Here is a 21,224-nt window from a genome sequence, read left to right on the forward strand (position 1 = left end):
AGAAGGTGGTGGTGGCGGCGGTGGCGGTGCTCCAGAAGAACCCGCTAACAATCCTCCGGAACCAGAAAATCGCCTACGGAACTGTAAAAAAACAATAGTTAGTTATTAATACAAAACATAAATATTAAAGAATTGAACAAGAATTGAAAATCAATTACCATTTTGTGTTTTTTTTTGTTGATTTTTTTTTTTGCTCGTTTTTTTTTTTATCGTTTTTTTTTGTTTGCTGTCGGGACGAACGAATATTCGGATTTGTTGAAGATGTCATTTTTAGGAGAATTTTTGGTAAAAGAATAGTATAAGAGTGATTTAGAGAGTGGTTTGGACGACCGGGTGCTTTAAATAGAGAAACTTTCCAACGGATATCCGTTGGAAATCCGTTGAAAAGTTCGTTACCGTTACACTTACCAACGGATATCCGTTGGAATATTTTGAACGTTATAACGTTCGACTATTTCCAACGGATATCCGTCGGAATTATTGCCGCGTTTTATAACGTTCGAATAATTTCAACGGATTGCCGTTGAAATTCCTCAAACGTTATTTCCAACGGAAATCCGTTGGAATATACGTGGAAAATTTCCAACTCAAATATCCGTTGATATGCCGTTGGAAATTTTTTCCAACGGATGCCCGTTGGAAATGAATAATGTAACGGGCATCCGTTGGAATTTATCAGTGGATTCAATGTTTCAACAATTACAACGGGTGTCCGTTGGAAGTTTCCAACGGACACCCGTTGTAATTCTGGTGTCGATTCAATTGCTGCGTTTGGAAATCCGTTAGAAATGCGTTGGAATTATTCCAACGGTATACCGTTGGAAATCCATTGGAAAAATTACAACGGATTAATCCGTTGGAAAAATCCGTTGGAATTTCACATTTTTTTTGTAGTGGTTTCCATATGTAAATGAATTATCTATGAGCTATTTTCTTTGGTCGGCCATAATATTAAGCGACCATGTTTGTTTGGAGGTGGTAATGACGTTCGAAGTTCGAACATCATCGAATTACACCGGAGAAACAGATGTTTCACTGTATAATATTTAATTATACGTTTATTACAAAATATCTAAACCATACTAACCTTTAAAAAATGCATGTTATATATCCTTTTGTACTTTGATACAGTGAATGATATGTGTTCGCATTTACCAAAAAAAAAATTATATGTGTTCGTAAGCGATGATGATTCCATTGTCTTGTAAGTTGCATGGTCCATGCCGTACCTTTTCTTTTTTCTTTTGTCAAATAATACCATGTATACATACTTGCTGCTCGTACTTCTTCTACAATTATATATATATATATCAATTGTATCGTGTGTATATATATATACATGAAATACTGAAGCAAATACCTATGGGATTTATTTATTTGTGGATGGAAAGGTCAGGGAATGATAAACATGGATATGTTTTAATGGACCCTTAAAACATATTATGATTTTGATCCATCTTCTATGGAAAGATGGATATGCATATAAATAAGTATACTATATGCGGGACAATTGACTAAATAATATAATGATGTAAATCTTAATTAATATTAAACTTTTTTAAAAAAACCCTCGAAAATACAGCTAAAAATATATATATATTTTTTTTCATTCTTTAGTTTTTTATTTGAGATATTGCTGTATCCCAATAAAATTATTTTATGGACATGCCACGATTTGCAACTCGTTATTATTATTTAATTTTAATCTGAAATCATCGTTTCAATTGAACTCAAGTTGACCTCAAAATGAGAAGAAGATAAGTTCAAAGGGCAAAGTGTTTTCTATAATGACCCTGCTCTATTATTGATATGCATTTATTCGATTATTCGCACGATTTCTTCGGTTTTTAATTATTAAATATATCATTGTATATTTCATCCTTCTAGAACTTGTTTTTCTTTTTTCCTTAAAAAAGGAGGTAATACCAAGTCTTTTGTGATTTCATCAAATTCATTCATGTTCCGAAACGGGAACATAGAACAAGTGAGATGCTGTGCCTCAAGTGGACTGTTGTTGCTCTAAAAGCATAGAATATTCCCTGTGAATTAAAGTATTTGGCGTTTACTCACGCATCCCTAAATGACAAAGAGAAGAGTCCAAATGCTCTTTTTTTCTTTTAAAATAAACTGTTTTGCTTTTTTTACGTTTCTCTGAAAACCCTTTTGGAATCCGAAGATGTAGAGAAAAAGTACATATTATTAACATTGAAAAAAATACCATTTTATTTAAAAACAAATTAGAAAGTTCTGATAATAATATTCCATTGCAAAAAAAAAAAAGGGGATGGGTATGAGTATTATATATGAAAACTATACAAAAAATGCGAGAGAAGATCGTGTGGTCCAATGACCATATGAGTTCAATCTCTCATCTCAATTGCTTTCCGTTTGAAACTCTCCTAACGTGAATGTGAAAGTATATTTGTATGCACACATACAATACAACATGGAGAAGACTTTGGATCTTGTCCTGTCTTAATTAGTTCGGCGCCAACTTGTTTAATAAAAGTGTATTATTATTAGGGTTTTAATTGGTCAAGAGAGAGAAGTACAAAATCCTTCCAATCATGTTTTGGTTCTAAAGAAAAAAGTTGGGAGTGTTACAAATTTGTACTCCTCCCCCTTCCCTTTTTGTTGTCTGAGAACAAATAATTCAATGTGAAAGTCAAAAACAAAGTAACGGTTGAGCCACAGAAACGTTAGAGAAGAAGGCTGTTAATATACATACATATATATATATATGTATTATGACATAGAGAAACCATTAGACTCGGGTTACTGCTGCTACATGGAACAAGAGAAACGTTTCTTCTGCTACAAAAAAAAGGAGGGGGGGCTTTTGTTTAGATCCGACAATGGAACACAAACGATAAGGACACAAACCATTAACAAATGGTTCAGAAACAAAGGAACCAGAAATATAGAGGTTTATAAGGATGTTTCACCTCTTAGGAGTTCTGACTGGTTGGGTTCTTCAATGCAGAGCAGCTCGTTCGATGAGTTCTTTGTATTCATTGGACACATATGACTTCACCTTCAACCTCGGCTTTTCCCGATTTCCCTTTGCTGCCATCGTCGGGGATTCGTACTTTACGCCAATTACAGTCGCCAAACCTTAAGATCGAACATGAAAAGTAGAGTCCCTGAGTTACTCGGCTTATCAAGATACAATATTGAAAGAGGCATGAATTGAATATTAGTCGTGTGTGAGAGCATTCTTTCAAAATGGGACGAGAAAGAGGTCCTTACTCTCGTGAATGCGTCCATACAAGAATCTTTCGCCTTTCCAGTACTCAAGTGGTCTTGACTTGATCCTCGTACTACGTCTCACACCTGATTCCCATTCAGTACCAGCGGCTACACGAGAGGCAGATCGTCTTTTAGCATATTTCAGCATGTATTAGAAAAAAATACGAATTCAGTGTCTTTGGTAATGTATGTGCACCTGCAAGACTTTTCCTGCGTGAAAACGCCTTACTCTCACGTGATACTGTTTTTCTTCGCTTGTTCTCCTTGTTTTCGTGGGATATTCTTTCAGTTTGCTCAGAGCTTCCACCCTCACCGGATAATGTTTTCATTCGCTTGCTCCCCTCACTCTCATCAGATCCCTTTTTGTTTCGCTTTTTCCCTTTTCTCTCATGGGATATTCTATTTCCTCCCTTAGTCATTAGTTCTTCAGAAGAGTAGCGAACTCCCTGCAGCAAGAAGGAGAAATATTTCTACTGTTCAGAGAACATACACTGGAACCAGATTTTAGAGAACACATCTATGTTTTGTATTACACCACCGAACACACCTGAAACGCCATCCATTAAGGACACAAACATACCAATAGTATCGAACCAGCGAAATAGTCTCTGTGGATCAACTACAGACAAATCCTACTTATCCTTATCCAACCACTAGGGCTATTAAAAAACGATATCAGCACAAGGTTTATCAATCTCTGTTCCTCTCTTCATTTGTATCCTTTTGTGCAGTATGCATTGCCAATGAATTCACACAGATTTTCAAATGTAAATCCAGCACAATACCACAACTAAGATCAAATCGATAACGAACAGAAAATAAGAACATAGTCCTTAACAATAGCAATTAAGACAAAATTCAGATGAGTAAGCCTCGACTAATATCAGTCTAGCAGCATTACCATGCGTGATCAGAATCATGGTCATAGAGGTGAAACACAAAATATGAAGGAATGATAACATAAGAAAATCTGTAGTTAGTAGTAACCTGGACATTTTCTTGAAGCCCATGAGCAAGCCCATCGTTCTCATTTTGGTTCCCATGTTGTTCTTGAAGGTTCTCTACATACTCAGGGGATCCATTCACTGTGCTGTGTTGTTCTTGAGCTCCATTTGGAGATTTGGAGGATTCATCTGTTGGCAAAACAATGGCAAAAAACAAACTGAAAAGCCTAAATTGTTGAGTGAATTGATGCTTTGAAAACTAGAAAAGCGGATTCTTGCTAGCAAGATGCTTTAGCTAACAAGTTTCCCTACTACTAAAATAATTTAACAATGGTGACTGGAGTAAACATCCACAAGCTCAGTCAGGATATTATTCTTTTGCTTGTCTGAATATTTTAGAACCTGGCAATCAGGGAAAAAATATTAACATACCTTGTTGACTTGGAATGAAATCCTTTTCCACAGTGAAATCATCCCTTCTTGTTTCCACTCTAAACGAATCTTCAGCCTGTATAAAAAAAAGATAGAAAAATGTATCAATCAGAGATCATGATCTGTGAATAGTTGGCACAACAAAGTCAAGGAAAAACTTACCAGGCCATCTAATTGATTTGCTTCACCTGCACAAATATCTGGGTCATTTTCACTTCTGGTCAAGTCTCTACATGTCTCGCTTTCACTAATGGGTATGTCCCCATCATTTGCTTCTGATTGTATATCTACATTCAACTTTGATCTGATTGGGTTTCTGTACATGACACTATCATTCATACCATCCCCTAAAGTTCCTTCTGCTGAACTTGAAACAGGTCTACTGAGATCAGTATGAGTATCAGACTCAAGTTCACCAGAAGTCTTCTCCACAGATTTGTTTACTGGGCCAATATCTCCATAGCCCACATTAGATGGGAATACGTTATCAATATCATCACCACTGATGGTTGCTGAAGATCTGGAGTAGATATTTGAACCCTTTGCTGCATCAACCTCACTGGACTGTTGACCGAGAGCTCTGGTGGAAATATCTCCTGGTAGCAAGTGATTGCGATCGGGGAATGAAAACTGATCCTGTAGATTTGATGGTGACATATGTTTTATCTGTGAAGAAAGTGAATCCCCTGGACTTTGTAGGGGCGATGGTGTCTGGGTATTCTTTCGCCCTGTTTCACTGCGTATTCCCTTTAACATATTCCGTATGTCTGACAACACAGTCCTTGGCTTTGATGAGTATCTTTGAGGTGCCATGAAGTTGCTCTTTCGCACATCTTGCAATTCAGGGAGAGACAGTTTCTCAGTATCAATGGGCTTGATCTGCAGGCATTCTTCCAAAAGGTTGACATCCCCCACAAGTTCTGGAGAGCAAGAAAGCAAATCACCCAGGATGCTTTCCACATTCTTCTCAGTCTCAGTTGACGGATCTACACAGAACAAGGGTTAATGCTATAAGAATTTATAAAGGGCCAAAACATATAGCAGAAGGGAAAACGCATATACACATAGCTGAATTAAGGGTCTCATGATTATTATTTTTAGCAAAGGTATCAACCCACCAGTGGACTCTTCATCTACAGTTGTTACATTAGCTGTATTATTCTTTAGCAAGCTTTCGTCACAGGGGCTGACAAGTTCCCCATCTGAAGCTTCAAGGTTGACACCATCCGTTGAATACCTATGGTTATATGAAACTCGTCTCCTCCTAAATTTGACAAATCAGCATCAAAGGGGAAACATCTAGCATTATAAAAATTGGAAAACTCTGAAACGTACAGTATAAATATTTGTTTGTAGTACATACCCTGAAATTCCTGGTCTACGGGGGCGTATTTCTGGTTGGTTCTGGTGTGTATGTGTTAAACTGGTACCAGTCTGTTTCTGCCATTCTCTTTTGGCATCTGTTAAAAGTCATGGTAAAGAACAAAAAGCATATTTGTATATAATTACTATAACAAATAAGGTAATACCCTTGACTTATGGGAGAAAAGTAACTCACTTTCAAACTTTTCATAGGCTGCAAAGAAATCTTCAGGATTGTGATATTTACTATCATCAAAACTTGGTTCATCAACATTTGGATTAGGTTGACTGCCACATCAAAACACAAGAGAATTCAACTAACCGTGTATAGGAATCAGAAATAACAGAATGAAGAAAGAGATTAGGAATCTACTTTGCATATTAGTTGTCTACATTGGTCTTTACCTTGTTGTAGGCTTCAAAGAGAACCGTGCTCTTTTGCGGCCTAAGCCCTGTCTTCTTTCACGTTGGTTTGCAATGGGATTCATTTCAATGCCTTGGCTATCATCTTTAGATACCACATTGACTGGAATTCCTGGATTTAGAAGTTCTGAGCTGCTATCTAAAATGGCCTTTGTCTGCTCCGCAAGCTCACTTTGAAATTTCGAAGGCTGAATATTAAGGAAGAGAATACAACACTGATGGCTTAGTTTGAGAAACTGAACCTGGAATATCAAGAGACTCAAGAAAGAACTGGAAAAAGAAAGACTGAAACTTTCTGCAGTGATTTAGCTCCGATTGTGTCAGTAAAATATGCTTATCAGTTATCACACCGAACAAAGCAGATTGTGGTTTAGTTTTTGGAATCTCCTGTTCTGCCAACAACTAAATGAAGAGAACCAATACATAAGACTTCATAGTAATTCACTAGCGCGCAATTAAATTAGAAGTTATTCACTTGAGCAATCATACACCTCATACACGTTCTAGACAGTCTTCTACCTAATATACATGAACCAAGAAGACCAATATCCATTCAAAATCTACTCTTTTATAAAATTTTCTCGACAGTTAGAAAGAATTTCTCGTTGCAAAGCGATCTTACACCTCTCTTAACTTTAAGATCCCTGAATGCCAAGCGAACGCCAATTTCACCTCACATCTTCTCTCACTTCAAGTGCTCTCTAGACAATCAGATGTAGTAGCAATAAAATAGACACCGAATACACAGACGCGAATGCATACGCACACAAAGGGCATAAATAATGCTCAATCGAGCAGGAAAACGATTTCCCTGGGAATTTTCCCAAATAATATTCCGGGAAATTACCTACTCGAGATCTTCTCCCGCGTTACCTCACTATCCAAATAAACCCTAAAGAAGACCGCCAAATTAAAGCATATTCACGAGAAGAGTAGCAAAACTTTACCATAGATTCCAGAAAACTATGGGTCTGCTGCAGATCGTCGGACTGTTGCAGACGAGGAGGAGGAAGTGGAATCGACAGAGATTTCAGCGTACGAGGAAACAACGACAGACCAGAGTACACCTGTAACGGGTCCTCCAAGCCTGAGCTCTGATTCCAATCTGACATCTGAAACCGCCAGAGATTTCGCCGCCGGAACTCCGATGAAGCCCTCAGACCACCAATGGAAGAGAGGGAGAGATACGAAAGGGTAAAGATTCGAAATGGGAGATGAAGCGGGAATCTGAGACTGTAATGGTGAAAAGAAGAGATCAAGGGAAAATAGTGGGGGGACCAAAAACCTAATAATGACAACAAAAAAAAAAAATTGGCAAATTTGAAAATAATAGAAAAATGAAAAACGAAAAGCGTGAACGGCAGGATTCGAACCTGCGCGGGCAGAGCCCACATGATTTCTAGTCATGCCCGATAACCACTCCGGCACGTCCACCTGTTTATGCGCTATTGCTCTCTTTGACCAATTCACACACTCGGTATTAAAACCGAACCGAACCGAACCGAACCATTGGTTAACCGGGAATGCAAGGCTGATTCGGTTTGGACAAATGAACATCTCCAGAGTCGCTAACTTTTGTTCTTCTCTTCCACTTGAAGCTTTTTTTTGTTCGTAGTAGGGTTGCAGCGGATAGTACGCCACCTCTCTCCTCTCGATCTCGAAGACAATCTCCCTGCTTCATCGTCCTCTTCTCCTTCTTCCTGAGCTCTCTCTGTAGGGCGTCAAAATGGGAGCTTCTCTTCCTCCTAAAGAGGCCAACCTCTTCAAGCTCATCGTCGTATGCTCCTATTCTCTCTCTGCCCCTCTCTTGTTTCATCTCTTAGTACGGACTGTGCGATGCTATCAGGAAGGAATTGGAATTGATGGGTTATGACTGCTTTGCTAACCCTAAGTTTAACTCAACCGTTGCTGCAACGTGTTTGGTCGATGAGAGAGTCATTGAAACTGATAGGAAAAAGGGAACTATGTGGAGTTCTTGTATCTTAATTCGCCTTGGTGTGTTTTCCAAGGACACTGGAAGCGTGAGGCTCTTAGCTTCAGTTTAATTAGGACGGCTTTTGGAATATGAGTGTCGGTTATTGTTAAACCCTAATTCATCTGGCCATTCCTGAGTTTTGATGATCGCTGAGAAATCTTCGCTTTCGGTTCCTCAATTTAGTGTGTATATTTTCTAGTCTTTTCCACTTGACAGTGTTTCTGTAGGATTTTAGACATTGTTTCTTTTGATTCTTTTGTCAATGTTAATCCCATTTAAGCTTTTCGGAAATCACTGCTACTGTCTACAACAACCCTTTACTGGCAGATGTATCGCCAAAGCATAAATGAGCTTATATTTTGGTTGAATCTGCTTTCTCGAGGCACCTAGAATTTTGTGTTTATGCTATGATTTTGGTTGAATCTGCTTTCAGTTGTTCTAGATTGTGCTTATATTTCATGAGATAACTTATAGAGTACCATGATGATTAGTTTTTATTAGATTGGTTCTTATGTTCATCTGTTTTTTTTTCAATATAACAATACATCATCGATAACATACGCCGAAAAAAATTGTTTTGTACAATGCAGAAATCTTATGAGACTAAGCAATACAAGAAAGGGCTGAAGGCAGCAGATGCCATATTAAAGAAGTTTCCCAATCACGGGGGTGAGTTTGCCTTTTACCCTAAGTTCTAAGTTTTCCCTCTACTGTTCTGCACATTATTCAATGTTGAACCTCACAGCTGTTGGAATTTAGAATAACTGCTCTTACATCTATTTGGATTCGCTGTTGTCTGGTTGTAAGTTGAAGTTTCAGCTTCTATTATCGAATAAACAATTTCTTTCTTTTTTCTGTATAAGTTAAACAAATCATCTTATTAGGAAAAATTTTGTTAGTCCAAAATCATATATTTTTTTTGAAGCCAAATACTTGCATGGTGTAATTTATGTTGTTGTTAGAGCTGAGATCTAATTTGTTTAATTTTTGTCTTTGCTTGTGCTAAATGTCATTTTAGGCCATCATTCTTCATCCCTTCTGCTGTGCTTTCCTTTTTTCTTCAAGACTTGTTTTTATTCCTTTTGGATTTTCAGAGACTTTATCCATGAAAGGGTTGACTCTGAACTGTATGGACCGCAAAACTGAAGCATATGAGCTAGTTCGACTTGGTGTGAAGGTCTTCAATTATCAAAATCACATCCTTTATTTTTTTAAATCATGTGAATTATGTAGGGTATCCCAGGACTTGTATTTGTTGTAATGCAGAATGACATCAAAAGCCACGTTTGCTGGCATGTGTTTGGTCTTCTGTATCGGTCAGACAGAGAGTATAGAGAGGCCATCAAATGCTACAGGAATGCTTTAAGAATAGATCCTGATAATATTGAAATACTCAGAGACCTCTCACTCTTGCAGGTAATAATGGGATAAGGAAATCTTTTACTTATCCAATTCTGGTTAGGTATCTCTCTAGATGTATGTAAATAGGATTTAAAATATCTAGCGTTATTGAGCAGAGATAGAGAACCTTCACACATTTTCACCATCCTTTTGTGTAAGCTTTTGCAAATTGTTAAATCTCTGTTTTTTAACAATTACCCAACGAGGATTTGTTGTCCATATTCCTAGGCACAAATGCGGGACTTATCTGGTTTTGTGGAGACAAGGCAGCAGCTTTTGACTTTAAAACCCAATCAGCGCATGAACTGGATTGGCTTTGCAGTCGCCCAGCATTTACACTCAAAGTACACTACGATCCTTGAACATTTAAATTTTGGTACAAAGAAAAATTATTTATTTAATCTGTCGAATGGAAGGTGGAATCTGTTGGCCTTTGGCTATGAGTTGATAGTTGTGCTTCAGTGTTCATATGATTAGCTACTGTAGTCCCAAACTGTTGGGGGTATAGATAGCATATGACTTCTGGGTTTACTCTTATTGGATTTTGAGCAAATTGTATGATATAAGACATTCAGTAGGAAACGTGGTGCAATTGTTATTGTTTTCAACAGATATGAGGTCCTGCATTATACCCAATTTGATCTCCTGATTCGTTTGTTTGGCATACTTAACTTCCTGTTTCTTTAAATCAGTGCTTCAAAAGCTGTTGAAATTTTGGAAGCGTACGAAGGCACCTTGGAGGATGATTATCCTCCTGCGAATGAGCGATGTGAGCACAGCGAAATGCTCCTATACAAGGTTATTTACCGGTCTTTGTTTTGGACTGAAACTGTACAAGTGTGCATATGTTGACTATTTTCTGTATAGGTAGCATCGTTACTTGTAAGGAGTAGCCGAGGTTGTTGTGATTTGTAGTTGCAGTTTATGCTCTAAAGTGACACCTCGGTGTATTATATTTCAATTTATCCTTTCATGACTTATAGCTCTTGGTGAGGAATAAAACATTTATATGTCATTTCTCGCAAATCTTATATTTGTTATGACTTTCTTTCAATTCAACTAAAAATTTTGAAAACGCTTTATCATCCAATCCAAACATTCTCTCTTATTCAAACCTAATGATGGTGTTTGGCTTGTCGCTTATTTTTCGAGTTTCCAGCATCTGACATTGGCAGAAGCCTTGTTAAGACGCTTTTAGTTAAAGCTTCAGTTAGATGCGGGCAAGCTTACGAGGAATTGGTTTGGTTTCAGGTTTCCCTGCTAGAGGAGATTGGTTCCTTTGAGAGAGCTCTCGGAGAGCTGCATAAGAAAGAGCCGGAAATAGTAAGTTATTAGTTCTGATAGTTGAATATAGTTGGATTCATGAGATCCGTGCATATCATAATCATAGACAGAACGTTCCTTTGCTTATATGTTCGTAGGTGGATAAGTTGGCTTACAAAGAACAAGAGGTGTCTCTCTTGATAAAGCTTGGCCGTCTGGAAGAAGCTGATAAACTCTACAGGGTGTTGCTTTCTATGAACCCTGATAATTACAGGTAAATTTTATTTCATTTTTGTTGATGCAGAGCTTTAAGTTGTAATTGCTTTTCCTTGTTTTTGTTTCTACACATTTGTTTGCTCTATTTCATTCTCTTTGCACATTTAAAAAAAACTGTTTCTTCAAATATCTCAAAGGCTGCTATATATTTGTGGTATTATAAGTTTTTATTAGTAAATAACAAGCTCCGTTTGTTCTATACAGATATTACGAAGGACTTCAAAAATGCCTTGGATTGCATTCAGAGAATGGTCAATTTTCATCTGATGAGATTGAGCGGTTAAATGCCTTGTACCAATCTCTTAGCCAGCAATACACTTGGTCATCTGCTGTTAAGGTAACGAAAGCCAGATCAATATCTACTGAAATGTACATTATTAATCATTCTGCTATTCTGTAGAGAATTATTTGTTTATTATTTGGTTCTGGTTAAATGCGTATTTCCTTTGATACATGCTGAGTTTCTAAGATTACCAGGATTTCTTATATTTGTTCCCTTTTTTCAGAGAATACCATTGGATTTTCTGCAACATGAGAAGTTTAAGGAATCTGCAGGAAACTACATTAAGCCTCTTTTGACTAAGGTGTATTTTCTGCCCCTAATCTTTTGGTTTTTGCACTGTTCATATGTGAAGTCCTTATAGACCTTTATGCTTGTCTCAGGGTGTTCCTTCATTGTTTTCTGATCTCTCTTCTCTGTATGATCACCCAGGCAAGGTTAGTTTTCTTACTTTTCCCTCAAGGATTCTGTCATACTGATGTGATGATTTGGTTTGACTGTTTCTTTTTTGTAACACATATTGCACATTTCTCATGTTATCTAGGCTGATAATTTAGAGCACCTGGTTATTGAGATGGAACATTCAATTAGGGCTACTGGAAAATACCCTGGAAGGTATATAGCTCAATTTGTCTCTGAAAGAATAACTTATTTTGCAGTATTGGTGCTATACGATTACGATCTTGTTTTTGGGTTGCTCTTAGTAATGAAAGACCTGAAATGTTCATAAAGTCTGTGATTTGATCAGTCTTTATTTTTCTTTTCTGTTTTTTTATTTACCAATACAGTGATGTGAAAGAGCCCCCCTCAACACTTCTGTGGACTCTTTTTTTCTTGGCTCAGGTAGAAATTTGTTATTATTATCATTTAGTTTTTTCAGAGATTTTGTTTTAGTTTTCTATCATTATAAATAATCTTGCCTTGAAGCTTTGTTTGCGTGTATGGTTATAGCTTTTTTTTTAAATGCAGCATTATGACTGGCGTGGTCAATATGATGTTGCCCTCTCTAAAATTAATGAGGCTATTGAACATACTCCCACAGTTATTGATCTGTACTCAGTTAAGGTATGCTTGCTTGACACAACCAAACCCTTTTATAAGTTTGTTTATCTATTTGTTTCTCAGAATGTGTCTCTATTCCCTCCTATATTCACCCTGTACTCCCTCCGGGAGAACTGTGCTAACTGTATGGCTTCTCTGGATTACTTTTGTTAGTTATGGTGGCTATGTAATTCATTAGCTAAGATGTGCAGATACTGTTGATCAGATTTGTCTTTCCTTGTATGATGATATTCTACTTTCTTTTTTCAACTGCTGTAATGGTTTCTCTTGACTACAGAGCCGGATACTGAAGCATGTGGGAGATTTAACTGCTGCAGCAGCACTCGCCAATGAAGCTAGATGCATGGACCTAGCTGATCGTTACGTGAACAGTGAATGTGTCAAGCGTATGCTTCAAGCAGATCAGGTTCCTAGTTATTCTATTATTATGTACGGTGTTCCTAGTTGTTTTTGTACATGTTGACCTTGGGGCCCTCATTAGTTCTTTTTGGAACTTTTTGGTGAAGGTGACCTTGGCTGAGAAAACTGCTGTGTTGTTTACAAAAGATGGTGATCAGCATAACAATCTTCATGACATGCAGTGCATGTGGTATGGTTCTGCTTATTCCTGACTAGTTCTGTTCGTAAAATAACAATTAAGAAGTGCTTTAGTTGGCCATTTGTTCGTTATTATTTAAAGGTATGAACTTGCGTGCGGAGAAAGCTACTTTCGTCAGGGTGATCTTGGACGGGCTTTAAAGAAATTTTTGGCTGTGGAGAAGCACTACGCCGACATTTCTGAAGATCAATTTGATTTCCACTCCTACTGTTTAAGGAAAATGACATTACGTTCATATATTGACATGCTCAAGTTCCAAGATCGATTGCATGCTTTCCCATATTTCCACAAAGCTGCAGCTGGAGCCATCAGGTGATGTATCTGTTGGATAATTACATTCTAACTATACATGCTTTACTGGATGCGTGCTAGACCTGATGCCTAAATTGTAATCATTTTTTCCTTGTTTGTATCCCCGTTCAGGTGCTACTTGAAACTGTACGATTCTCCCAAGTCAACTGCTGAAGAAGATGAGATGTCAAAGTTGCCTGCTGCTCAGAAGAAGAAAATCAAGAAGCAGAGAAAGGCAGAAGCCCGGGCTAAGAAAGTATGCTGCTTTTTCAAGGATGTAGCAATTGAATGCATGTTCAAGTTACTTAAGATTATCCTTCTATATTTCAGGAAGCTGAGAGTAAGAGCGAAGAATCAACTGCTAGTGCTGTCTCCAAGTCCGGCAAACGTAACGTGAAACCTGTGGACCATGATCCTCACGGGGAGAAATTGCTGCAGGTAGTTTATTTGATTTTGTAATTTATGTGTTATGTCGTTTGAACATTACTACATCATTAGATGCTTATCAAGAAATAAAAACTTTTAGGTTGAAGATCCAATGGCGGAAGCTTCGAAGTACTTGAAATTACTCCAGAAGAACTCGCCTAATTCTCTTGAGACTCACTTACTCTCTTTTGAGGTTAATATGAGAAAGCAAAAATTGTTGCTTGCATTCCAGGTAACTGATTTCTTGTCCACTAGCCCTAAAATCAAGCTAGGATTAGATCTATCATTGCTTGAATCACGTTCTATCTTACATTTTGATCAATTAATTTAAGGGCTTTGCAATTTTTTTTCCTCTTCAGGCTGTAAAACAATTGCTGAAATTGGACGCGGAGAACCCTGATTCACATCGTTGCTTGGTATGTACTTTTTTTGTTGTGTTAGTAACGTTCTTGGGAAGGCCTAATCATGTGAAAGAAAAGAAAGGGACTGTTCTTTTCATCAGCAAGTTTGCTTTGAGATATAAAGTTCTAATGGTCTTTTCTATGTTTTGCGGATTTGGATGACAGATCAAATTCTTCCTAAAGACAGGATCAATGGACACTCCATCCACTGAAGCTGGAAAACTCCTTTGGAGTGTCCTAGAGGCTGAGCGCCCCTCAATCATGTAGCTTCTCAAACTGCACTTCTTATGTCTTTATTTTGTTTTCGTTTTTGCAATTGTGAGAAAAAAGTCTTCTTTTTTTTTGGTATGATAGCCAATTGCAGAATAAAGCATTATTGGAGGCAAACAAAGAATTTCTTGATAGACATAAAGGTAATTGTCAACACTTATTTATGTACCTACCCCATATCGGGGGATTACAATTGCGTACGCATCTGTTAACATCGCTCAATTCAAATACGCAGGATCTTTGATACACAGAGCATCATATGCGGAAATGCTGTATGTTCTAGATCCAAGCAAGAAATCCGAGGCTACAAAATTAATCGAAGACTCACCCAACAATGTGGTCCCAATGTAAATGCTTCTTTTTACGCTATTTTATCTCCATATCGTATTCTGTGGGGTTCTGTTTATTTATTTTGAGATTCTTTTGAGTGCAGAAACGGAGCAGTAGGAACAGTAAGGGAATGGAAACTGAAAGAATGCATCGCAGTTCACAAGCTCCTGGACACTGTTCTTCTTGAACCCGATGCTGCATCCAGTAAGCATCATAGTCTTCACCATTTTGTCTCCATATAATATATGGAAATCTATTGTCGCGGGGAATAATAACCCCGAGGGGGGCCGGTGAACAATTCGCAGGATGGAAATGGCGTTGTGCAGAGCTGTTTCCCTATTCCACGTATTTTGAAGGCAAACTCAGCTCAGCCATTCCAAACTCAGAGTACAATTCGTCGAGTAAGATCACCAAGAATGGTGCAGTGCCAATGGGTCAGACCCAACTCATCGACGGCAAACTCCAAGATGCATTCGAGAACCTCTCCGTCGTCTCATAGACACGAAACGCCTCTTCTTTTTGGCTTACAAGAGAACCTCGAGGGGGAGGGGACCAAACCATCGGAACCAACAAAGATCTATTTATGGAAAGCCATCCGTTTGAGACACAAGATCATTCCCCTCCTTTTTTTGCAGGCTTTTGGATCAGTAGAGCAAAGATGGAGTTTTTAATGTACACAAAGATGATAAAATGTGTATAATTTTTACAAGGGCAGGGCCGAGTTTCATTAACAAAAAAACATTTTTGGAGCTTTGATGTAGTACCTTTTGTTCTCTTTGAATTTGTTTCTCGATTTCATAAGATCACCTTATTATATGTAAGCCTCTTTTAACACCTCTGGAAAAATTTTGGCTCAGGTGATTTGATCCCATTGTGTTTTCTCCATGTTTTGCATAATCCAAGGTCACCCTTGTACAAATAAAACGCAATACTAACTCTTTCTCAAGCCAAGAAAATCAAATAACAATTTCACCTCTCTTATATATATATTCATTTCATTTATATACAAATCAAAGTCTATACACATACAAGACGCACAACTCTGTTTCCTTGCAACAAATCAAAACCCAACGCTGTCTTATTACGCGCCCTTCCCTCCATAAACTGAGGATCATAGTTTGTGGTCTCACCATATCCAACACGTGCTCGAACTGTGTTGTCTTTACCTACACAACACTTGCTCTGCCTCTGTCTATGGAACCATCTCTAGTTTTGAATGTTACGAGTCCCCTTCTCTTGGCTATGAGGATGAAGCACCACCACCACCACTGCTCTCGCCGATTTCACTTTTACAGAGAGGGCAAGTCGCGTTTATTTTCAGCCATTTGTCCACACATTCCACATGGAAGACATGTGTACACGGCAGCTCCCTTAGTTCATCATTGTCTGCATATCTCGCCAAGCATATACAGCAAACCTGCATATAACACGATCAAGAAACCTGAACAAGGCCCAAGTTGAATCGCCATCTTAATCTGTCCCTGCTTACGGATGGATCCACATGACAGATTGTATCAAACCAACCAGAGCAGCCTTGGATAGGATATTTAAATACTCCGTTCACAAAAATGAGATATTGGTTCAAAATGACTAAAGGGTGTTCTGAATTATATAACTTACAGCATCTTCGCCTGATATAAGACATTTCTTCTGGGATCCCGAGAGAAGGAATCCACCCTCACCTTCCCCAGCAAGGTCTTCATCATTTACACTCTTTAATCTGAACTTGTAGACGGGCAATGCATTGATAACCTCGACAGCAGCTCCCCTTGTTTGAGAGAAGTTTTCCCGAAACCCGAGAACAGATATTAAGCAAGGCAAGCAGCAACAAATTGTTGCACATAGTATAAATGGCATTGCATATCCGATGCAACTGAAAGTAAGGAACACAATACATAATCTGCAAGGAAGGCAAATAGAAAAAAGATGTATAAGGGCTTAATTCTCCTTGGGGACACACAGGAGAACATGCTGTCAAACTGCACCTGTACAGTTTAGGGGCATCAGAAGGAGAGGAGTGACCTCCGAAAATCCATACATTCCCCACAACAAACCACACTGCAAAAAAACAATCAAGGGCCATCTTGAAATGGTCCACCAGTCCATTGAGCCTGCAACCAATAAAAGACCATCCGTTTGGTTTCTTAATCATTTGGAGCAATTACTCGCAGAAACTTTCATATTAGGAACAGATCTTCATACCTTGCCCTTAAATTTTCTCCTTGATGGTTTCTTGGTTCTGCTCCAATTCTTGTGTTAGTTTCTTCATCTGGTGTGTGGACCATCGAGACAGCAGCATATGGCGTAGACTCTGTGGAGTTGTTGGTCAGAGAAGATCCACCACGGTGTGAGGAATCTTGATTTGTATGTTCTTGGTTATAATTGCAAAAACGCCAGTAGAGAATGGGGAGAGTTGCAATACAGCCTGAAGTATAGCCAAAAACCCATGTAAATAATGGTGCTTGTGGATGTTCATCCCTTGCCAACGCCAGAACTACTATGGCTGCAACAATCTGACCCACTGTGACAATTAACTCAACCGAAATCCAAAGCCCAGAATTCAAAGGACTCCTGCCGCTTAGACGACCATGCCCATCACCTCCTCTCCTAGATGAACTTACATGTCTCGGATTAAGTCTTTGCTGAGGAGATGACAAAGGTAGATGTGTTGGGTGTTCTATACTACTTGATGATACTCTTTCTTCCCCTTGATGTGAACTCATCTCAGTGGTTTGTTCATCGATAGATGATCTTGACGAAGAGTCCTCATCATTGCTTGTAATATCAATGATATGCTCACGATCGTTATGAGTTTCACGCTCCATTAGCAAAGGATCTTGATCAGCTTGGTTTCTATTTGATCCAACGGAAGAAGCATCCATCTAATTCCACCGAATTTGAAAGCATTAATTTGGAAGGAAAAAAAAAATCAGAGCTTTTGGATTCTCAGCATCTCTTCCCCACTAAGACAAGATTTCAATACCAGCTTTACATCATCTCAGACCACTAAAGCTACGAAATTTCAGTTTCACTCGTAGCAGTAGCTAGACGTATACCTGTTGCTGCACCTACAAACCATGACAAAAACATCAGTACAATAAGCTATGAGGGCGATTTGATATATCCAAATTCTCTCAGAGGACTCAATTCACTTCTAAAAGCGCAGATTGTGATTAAAACCCGAAGGAATAGAATTCACATTCTAGTTTTCTAAGCTGCATAATAGGCAAAGAGATGCACCGGAATGCAGAATTCCAGTTCAAGTTATAATTCTTACAAGACATTTCGAGAAACCAACAAGAACAGATCACATCCACATTAATAGTCGATACCCTCTACCTGTTACAATATAGAACCAAATTTCTGAAAAGCCCTAACTCCGAAAATCTCAATTCAAGTAAGACCCACCAAACAAAACGCGGGTTTGACTGTTCCAAATCGATCAAATTGCGATCTTGATGAAGAAAACAAAACCGGGTCATCTCAATTTTCTACGGAAACACAAACGAACCGTATAATGACACGAAATTTTGGTGAGAGACTATAGAAATCCCCCAAACGAGGTGATACAAAACGCAAGGAGAAAAGAAAATACAGGGGAGGAGAGTAAAAGACAAAGGTGAAACCTTTACCCGATTCGGAAAAGCTTGGCAGAGAATCACGACTCTGAGACAGAAAAGCTGCGGAGCTGCTGTATTCTCTCACTACTGTTCGGATTTACCATAATTTTCTCGAGAAAATATAGCGTCATAATTTTTTTTTCAAGCTTGGGTCTTGCTCTCTGGTAGTAAAATTAAGCCATTTCTAGAGAAACAGATGTTTGTGTTTGTCCTCACATGTAAATTCATGTTTTTGTTTATTATTTTTTATATATTTTTAAAATTAGCAAAACTGATTATTCACAATGCCAATAGCTAATGGATCTGGGCCTCAAACCCTCTCAAAATCGGCCCTTTTGTGTTTGTTAAAACTTCACAAAGATGGATATACAAAATATAAAATTTTATTATAAATAATTCTATATATATATATATATATATATATGATTAGTTGATTATAGCCAGAATCATTGATTGAGACGGTTTGAAGATCACAATCGCTCATGGAATCTCGATCTTCAACTCTTACAAAGTGATATTTCCGGTAGCAGATGCAATCTTGTTCCATTAGGTTTATTAATCTGTCTAATAACAATTATCAAAAGACCAACTTTGGACTATGTATGATTCCACATATAATATAATATAATATCGTGAAAGCTTTTGGGGCCTTTGGCCTTAGACATGTCCTGTCCTCGTGTAACGCGTGTTCGGTTGTCTAGAAACATGATTAACTTAATACCTATACATATATAATATTAATTCCGAAAATTATCATTCCAAATCCGGTTTAACCACATAGATTTGTTCAATCTGTATACTGATCTACCATGAAAAAAATAGAAAAATAATAATATAAAAATTTGAAGAAAATGCAATTGAAATGTATGATAGCAAGACTAATCGGGATCAGGAATTTGGATTTAACAACTTGGTATTGTATATGTCGATCGGTAATTACGAGAGAGGGGAGCCGAGCCGAAGACATAACACACAAACGGACCAATCACATGGAGATATGTTTCGATGTTCATCAGATCCAACGGCTGAGATTAAACAGAACGAGATGAGCAGGAGAATGGTGGCCCTCCGATATGTCGTGCCCACGGATTCGTAATGCTGCCTTACAAACACTTGCGAGGCACAGAATCGACCAAACGGCGACCAGTCCATCCTACGTTGGCTTGTCAATGTCCCCCCTTTTAATTCCATAAATATTCATATCATATGCATATTATATACTAATTAATGCCACTGGTTAAGATCTTGTTGTATCTCTCGAGCCTTTAGGTTCTTAAGCAAATTTTAATTAATCTTGTGTGTATAAAATGGCAGAAATCTTAATGCTTAATGTACTATGTCAACACTCTCTCTATATATAATCGATAATATTATCCATTGGAGACAAACCATTTATTTTATTTTGTATAAAATGATAGAATCATATATGACTTTGTTAGGTATTAGGATTCAAATCAATACGTGGGTTCGGTCTCTTTTATATATAAAATAATTTTGGGACGAGGCAGCATGCATGATACGGACGTTGATTAAGAAATCTCATGTTGCGTATTTTCGACAAGATTATTGTTTGGTCCGACAAGATTAATTAATGTTAAACGTGTTTGTCTGACGCTGCACTGTTTTTGCTCACCGGAAACATATAAAACGCGAGACTCTTCATATCACAATAGCACCAATCCCCAAAGATATAAGATCAAGAGACGATAGTACAGATATATATCAAATACCAAACGTACAAATCAATCATAAAATGGCGAACGAAGCTCTCGGACTCGAGATCACTGAGCTACGACTCGGTCTTCCCGGCTCCGGGAAAAAGAGGATATCGCCAGAAAGTGAAGGGAAAAATGGTCGGGAAGCGAAGAGCCAAGTGGTGGGATGGCCTCCGGTGTGTTCATACAGGAGAAAGAACAGTTTCGAACAAGAGAACCCAAAGTCGACGTACGTGAAAGTGTGTGTGGACGGAGCTCCTTTCCTTAGGAAAATCGATTTGGGAATGTACAAAGGTTATGAAGATCTTGCTGCTGCTCTCGAGGACCTCTTTGGATTCTCCGGCATTGGTACACTTTGTTCTTGCACCTCTCGTCTTGATTTTAATCTTTGATCAAATTAGGCTTATCATGATTAAAACTGCATCTTATGGTACTATATGATGAGAGGCGATCAATTTTTAAATAAGAACCATACAGTATAAAGTTTTATTTTGAAAACAGTACATAGCATAAGAGAGATTGTGAGTATTAATTGCATAAATTGTATATATACAGGAAAGGAAAGAGAGAGACGGGAATACGTACCGATTTACGAAGACAAGGACGGGGACTGGATGCTCGCCGGCGATGTCCCTTGGGAGTATGCCCTCTCTCTCTCTCTAATTACTTCATTAATCCTCCTTGGAATTGTTTAGTTTATTAATTAATTATTTTAAGTTAATCTCACTAGTTGATACGGTCGGTCACGTAGGATTGATCGATGAACAGATAAAAATATTATATTTATTATAGGGAAATAACTTTCAGATTACAAGATTGTGAACGAATTTGAATTGCAGTTGAAATTGATATATATATATATATATATATATATATATATATATATATATATATATATATTTGTTA

The 21,224-nt window shown here is 37.9% G+C and overlaps 4 protein-coding genes and 1 non-coding gene across 8 annotated transcripts in view; 2 read left to right on the forward strand and 3 right to left on the reverse strand.

The window, feature by feature from the left end:
* Positions 1 to 2,659: 2,659 nt before the first annotated feature.
* On the reverse strand, positions 2,660 to 7,652 carry LOC104812471. Of its 3 annotated transcripts, none has more exons than XM_010539633.2 (12): positions 7,358 to 7,652; positions 6,393 to 6,598; positions 6,184 to 6,275; positions 5,989 to 6,085; positions 5,744 to 5,889; positions 4,788 to 5,611; positions 4,626 to 4,701; positions 4,237 to 4,382; positions 3,446 to 3,695; positions 3,250 to 3,357; positions 2,946 to 3,114; positions 2,660 to 2,811 (listed from the first exon to the last, which is right to left on the reverse strand). In XM_010539633.2, exons 1-11 carry the CDS (start codon positions 7,520 to 7,522, stop codon positions 2,975 to 2,977), a joined length of 2,250 nt encoding a protein of 749 aa, XP_010537935.1. In that variant the 5' UTR covers positions 7,523 to 7,652; the 3' UTR covers positions 2,660 to 2,811; positions 2,946 to 2,974. The 3 variants fall into 3 exon arrangements, with proteins under 3 accessions (XP_010537935.1, XP_010537936.1, XP_010537934.1); XM_010539634.2 differs by having other exon boundaries at positions 2,660 to 2,814; XM_010539632.2 differs by having other exon boundaries at positions 2,660 to 3,114.
* Positions 7,653 to 7,762: 110 nt separating this feature from the next.
* On the reverse strand, positions 7,763 to 7,844 carry TRNAS-AGA. Its single transcript has one exon. It is a non-coding gene; the product is annotated as a tRNA-Ser (tRNA).
* Positions 7,845 to 8,007: 163 nt separating this feature from the next.
* Positions 8,008 to 15,801, forward strand: LOC104812472 (N-alpha-acetyltransferase 15, NatA auxiliary subunit). The gene is made up of 26 exons (XM_010539635.1): positions 8,008 to 8,187; positions 8,976 to 9,054; positions 9,480 to 9,562; positions 9,652 to 9,801; positions 10,015 to 10,130; positions 10,479 to 10,584; positions 11,038 to 11,109; positions 11,208 to 11,323; positions 11,530 to 11,662; positions 11,832 to 11,909; positions 11,989 to 12,042; positions 12,150 to 12,220; positions 12,394 to 12,448; positions 12,575 to 12,670; positions 12,945 to 13,073; positions 13,174 to 13,256; positions 13,347 to 13,577; positions 13,689 to 13,812; positions 13,887 to 13,994; positions 14,083 to 14,214; positions 14,342 to 14,398; positions 14,549 to 14,646; positions 14,738 to 14,796; positions 14,889 to 15,000; positions 15,087 to 15,187; positions 15,289 to 15,801. Exons 1-26 carry the CDS (start codon positions 8,137 to 8,139, stop codon positions 15,480 to 15,482), a joined length of 2,688 nt encoding a protein of 895 aa, XP_010537937.1. The 5' UTR covers positions 8,008 to 8,136; the 3' UTR covers positions 15,483 to 15,801.
* Positions 15,802 to 15,939: 138 nt separating this feature from the next.
* On the reverse strand, positions 15,940 to 18,799 carry LOC104812473 (E3 ubiquitin-protein ligase At1g63170). 2 transcript variants are annotated; one of them, XM_010539637.2, is made up of 6 exons: positions 18,616 to 18,799; positions 18,040 to 18,051; positions 17,186 to 17,865; positions 16,969 to 17,094; positions 16,604 to 16,883; positions 15,940 to 16,400 (listed from the first exon to the last, which is right to left on the reverse strand). In XM_010539637.2, exons 3-6 carry the CDS (start codon positions 17,863 to 17,865, stop codon positions 16,224 to 16,226), a joined length of 1,263 nt encoding a protein of 420 aa, XP_010537939.1. In that variant the 5' UTR covers positions 18,040 to 18,051; positions 18,616 to 18,799; the 3' UTR covers positions 15,940 to 16,223. The 2 variants fall into 2 exon arrangements, with proteins under 2 accessions (XP_010537939.1, XP_010537938.1); XM_010539636.2 differs by having other exon boundaries at positions 17,186 to 18,051; positions 18,616 to 18,798.
* A 1,493-nt stretch (positions 18,800 to 20,292) lies between these two features.
* LOC104812474 (auxin-induced protein 22C) overlaps positions 20,293 to 21,224 on the forward strand; it is a 2,705-nt gene continuing 1,773 nt past the window's right edge. The window contains exons 1-2 of the mRNA XM_010539639.2: positions 20,293 to 20,666; positions 20,874 to 20,958. Of these exons, the coding sequence (XP_010537941.1) occupies positions 20,357 to 20,666; positions 20,874 to 20,958 (395 nt within the window). The 5' untranslated portion in view covers positions 20,293 to 20,356. The remainder of the gene's footprint in view (positions 20,667 to 20,873; positions 20,959 to 21,224) is intronic.

The sequence above is a fragment of the Tarenaya hassleriana genome, unplaced genomic scaffold (assembly GCF_000463585.1).
Source record: "Tarenaya hassleriana unplaced genomic scaffold, ASM46358v1 Cleome2, whole genome shotgun sequence".
Lineage (NCBI taxonomy): Eukaryota > Viridiplantae > Streptophyta > Magnoliopsida > Brassicales > Cleomaceae > Tarenaya > Tarenaya hassleriana.

Coding starts and splice junctions, on each gene's coding strand:
- LOC104812473 (XM_010539637.2), bottom strand. CDS start 17,865: ATGGATGCTTCTTCCGTTGGATCAAATAGAAACCAAGCTGATCAAGAT. Junction 16,884..16,968: donor GATGCCCCTAAACTGTACAG/GTGCAGTTTGAC, acceptor CCTTCCTTGCAG/ATTATGTATTGTGTTCCTTA. Junction 16,401..16,603: donor TTATATCAGGCGAAGATGCT/GTAAGTTATATA, acceptor TGTTATATGCAG/GTTTGCTGTATATGCTTGGC.
- LOC104812472 (XM_010539635.1), top strand. CDS start 8,137: ATGGGAGCTTCTCTTCCTCCTAAAGAGGCCAACCTCTTCAAGCTCATC. Junction 13,578..13,688: donor GCTGCAGCTGGAGCCATCAG/GTGATGTATCTG, acceptor ATCCCCGTTCAG/GTGCTACTTGAAACTGTACG. Junction 14,647..14,737: donor GCTGAGCGCCCCTCAATCAT/GTAGCTTCTCAA, acceptor TTGGTATGATAG/CCAATTGCAGAATAAAGCAT.
- LOC104812471 (XM_010539633.2), bottom strand. CDS start 7,522: ATGTCAGATTGGAATCAGAGCTCAGGCTTGGAGGACCCGTTACAGGTG. Junction 5,612..5,743: donor TGTAGATGAAGAGTCCACTG/GTGGGTTGATAC, acceptor TGTTCTGTGTAG/ATCCGTCAACTGAGACTGAG. Junction 3,115..3,249: donor GTATGGACGCATTCACGAGA/GTAAGGACCTCT, acceptor TTCGATCTTAAG/GTTTGGCGACTGTAATTGGC.